At 48.1% G+C, this 2,326-nt stretch overlaps 1 protein-coding gene across 1 annotated transcript; it reads left to right on the top strand.

Moving 5' to 3' along the window:
* Window positions 1-982: 982 nt before the first annotated feature.
* On the top strand, window positions 983-1,909 carry LOC134154875 (olfactory receptor 14A16-like). Its single transcript, XM_062601505.1, has one exon. The coding sequence runs from the start codon at window positions 983-985 to the stop codon at window positions 1,907-1,909; it is 927 nt and encodes a 308-aa protein (XP_062457489.1).
* Window positions 1,910-2,326: the final 417 nt, after the last annotated feature.

Here is a 2,326-nt window from a genome sequence, read left to right as displayed (position 1 = left end):
TGGGGCTTTCTGGGGTTGGGTGTTTCCAGCTGCAGCTTACATTTTGATGCTGCAAATTCTGCAACAGAGAGGTCTGCATGGCAGTGAGGCTGTCCCAGCCTCCTTCTGACTTGTGGAGATCCAGGAGATGCAGTCCATGGGGTTGGGAAATGAGCTGACTCTCCCTTAAGGAGAGTTTCCCTGTGGTGTCCTGCCAGGCTGTGAACTGCCCTCTAGAAAGGCTCTGCTGTCTCGTAGCACCTCTGTGATATCTGAGAGACCCATGAAGAAGCTGCAGAGGTGCTTGGCTAGAAGGGGAGTGTGGAGACTTCCCTCTGGTGCCTGGACAAAGGGAGGGAAGTTTGGAGATCTGCACTTTGAAACTGGATTCATCTGCTCTCAGCAGGGGCTAGTTTCTTTTTAGAGTAACATCATCCTCCAGCTCAGAGGAACTAGGAATGAGACTAATAGGCAGGTGAGATGTTCCCACTCCAAGTGACAGTGGATGTTTTCCTCTCAGGACTCAGAGTAGAAATGCTGAGGATTTCTACTTCTAAAGAGCACTCCCAGGGGTGAGAGGAGCATCTAAGAGAAAATAAACAATACGAAAAAGATCCCCAAAATGCATTTCTGCAACCCTTATTCTTTAAATTGGAAGTGAAGATGCTGAAAAATCCTTCCACAAGATGAATGAATTTCACTTAACAGAAATTGTTAATGTCAGAATGAGTCACCAAAATTCTCACGTACCCCCTGCAGGTACAGTAGGATGGACTCTTAAGACCATGGGAAGAGGTTTCTGCTCTTCATGACAAACTGTGCAAGCACAAACCAGAGCTCAAGGAAGGCAACTGCACAAAGCGCATCCCAATAAAGAGAGAAGCAATATGAGATTTTTAAGAAAAAAGTGAAACATTTTTTGATATATTTGTTTTTCTTTAAAAGTCTTTTCTAACTTCTTAATGTCTTTTCTTCTTTGGACAGCCCCCTGCCTACTGAGCAAATGTCCAACAGCAGCTCCTTCAATGAGTTCCTCCTCCTGGCATTTGCAGACACACGAGAGCTGCAGCTCTTGCACATCTCACTGTTCCTGGGCATCTACCTGGCTGCCCTCCTGGATAACAGCCTAATCATCACAGCCATAGCCTGCAACCACCACCTCCACACCCCCATGTACTTCTTCCTCCTCAATCTCTCTGTCCTTGACCTTGGTACAATCTCCACTACTGTCCCCAAATCCATGGCCAATTCCCTGTGGGACACCAGGGCCATTTCCTACTCAGGATGTGCAGCTCAAGGTTTTCTATTTGTCTTCTTGTTAGGAGGAGAGTTTTCTCTTCTCACAGTCATGGCCTATGACCGCTATGTTGCCGTCTGCAGACCCCTGCACTACGGAACCCTCATGGGCAGCAGAGCCTGTGTCAAAATGGCAGCAGCTGCCTGGGCCAGTGGTTTTCTCAATGCTCTCCTGCACACTGCCAACACCTTTTCACTACCCCTTTGTCAAGGCAACACAGTGGACCAGTTCTTCTGTGAGATTCCCCACATCCTCAAGCTCTCCTGCTCAGATTCCTACTTCAGGGAAGTTGGGCTTCTTGTGGTTAGTGCCTGTGTCATCTTTGGGTGTTTTGTTTTCATCGTGCTGTCCTACATGCAAATCTTCTCAGTTGTGCTGAAGATCCCCTCTGTGCAGGGCCGTCACAAAGCCTTTTCCATGTGCCTCCCACACCTGGCCGTGGTCTCCCTATTTGTCAGCACCGCATTTTTTGCCTATGTGAAGCCCCCAACCGTATCCTCCCCATCTCTGGATCTTGCGCTGGCTGTTCTGTACTCAGTAGTGCCTCCAACCATAAATCCGCTCATCTACAGCATGAAGAACAAGGAGCTCAAGAATGCACTGAGGAAACTGGTCCAATGGCAGCACCAATAACCATCCCATGTGCACCCACTCATCAGTGACATGGCATCTGGCATAAAGGATCTGTGTGAATCATTTTTTTCCCTTACTTTTCTCTGATACCTTATTGAGAAAAGAAAGAAAAAAAAATGATTTATGCCGCTTCTCATTCGAATCTGACTCACAGACTTTGTTGAAGCAGGGAGCTTGGCATCCCCTTTTATCATCAGAGATGGGAGAACCTCAAAGATTGCTAGTGTGAGCTCCCTCGGATGCCCTCGGGATAATGAGGAGCTTTTCCCTTTGCAGTGTCTCTTTTGGCACTGACACCAAGGGACCTCAGGGGGACAGATTCTGGATCAGACGAGTACTGATAGGGTGAGACCAGAGGTGCCATGTCCATTAGGAGAGCTCCGTTCCCCTGACCACTGTCAGGGTGTGATCTCACAC

The sequence above is a fragment of the Rhea pennata genome, unplaced genomic scaffold, assembly GCF_028389875.1.
Source record: "Rhea pennata isolate bPtePen1 unplaced genomic scaffold, bPtePen1.pri scaffold_51, whole genome shotgun sequence".
In the NCBI taxonomy this organism is placed as follows: domain Eukaryota; kingdom Metazoa; phylum Chordata; class Aves; order Rheiformes; family Rheidae; genus Rhea; species Rhea pennata.
The sequence above is the reverse complement of the archived record's forward strand: the minus strand, read 5'-3'. Positions and strand labels throughout refer to the sequence as shown.

Coding starts and splice junctions, on each gene's coding strand:
- LOC134154875 (XM_062601505.1), top strand. CDS start 983: ATGTCCAACAGCAGCTCCTTCAATGAGTTCCTCCTCCTGGCATTTGCA.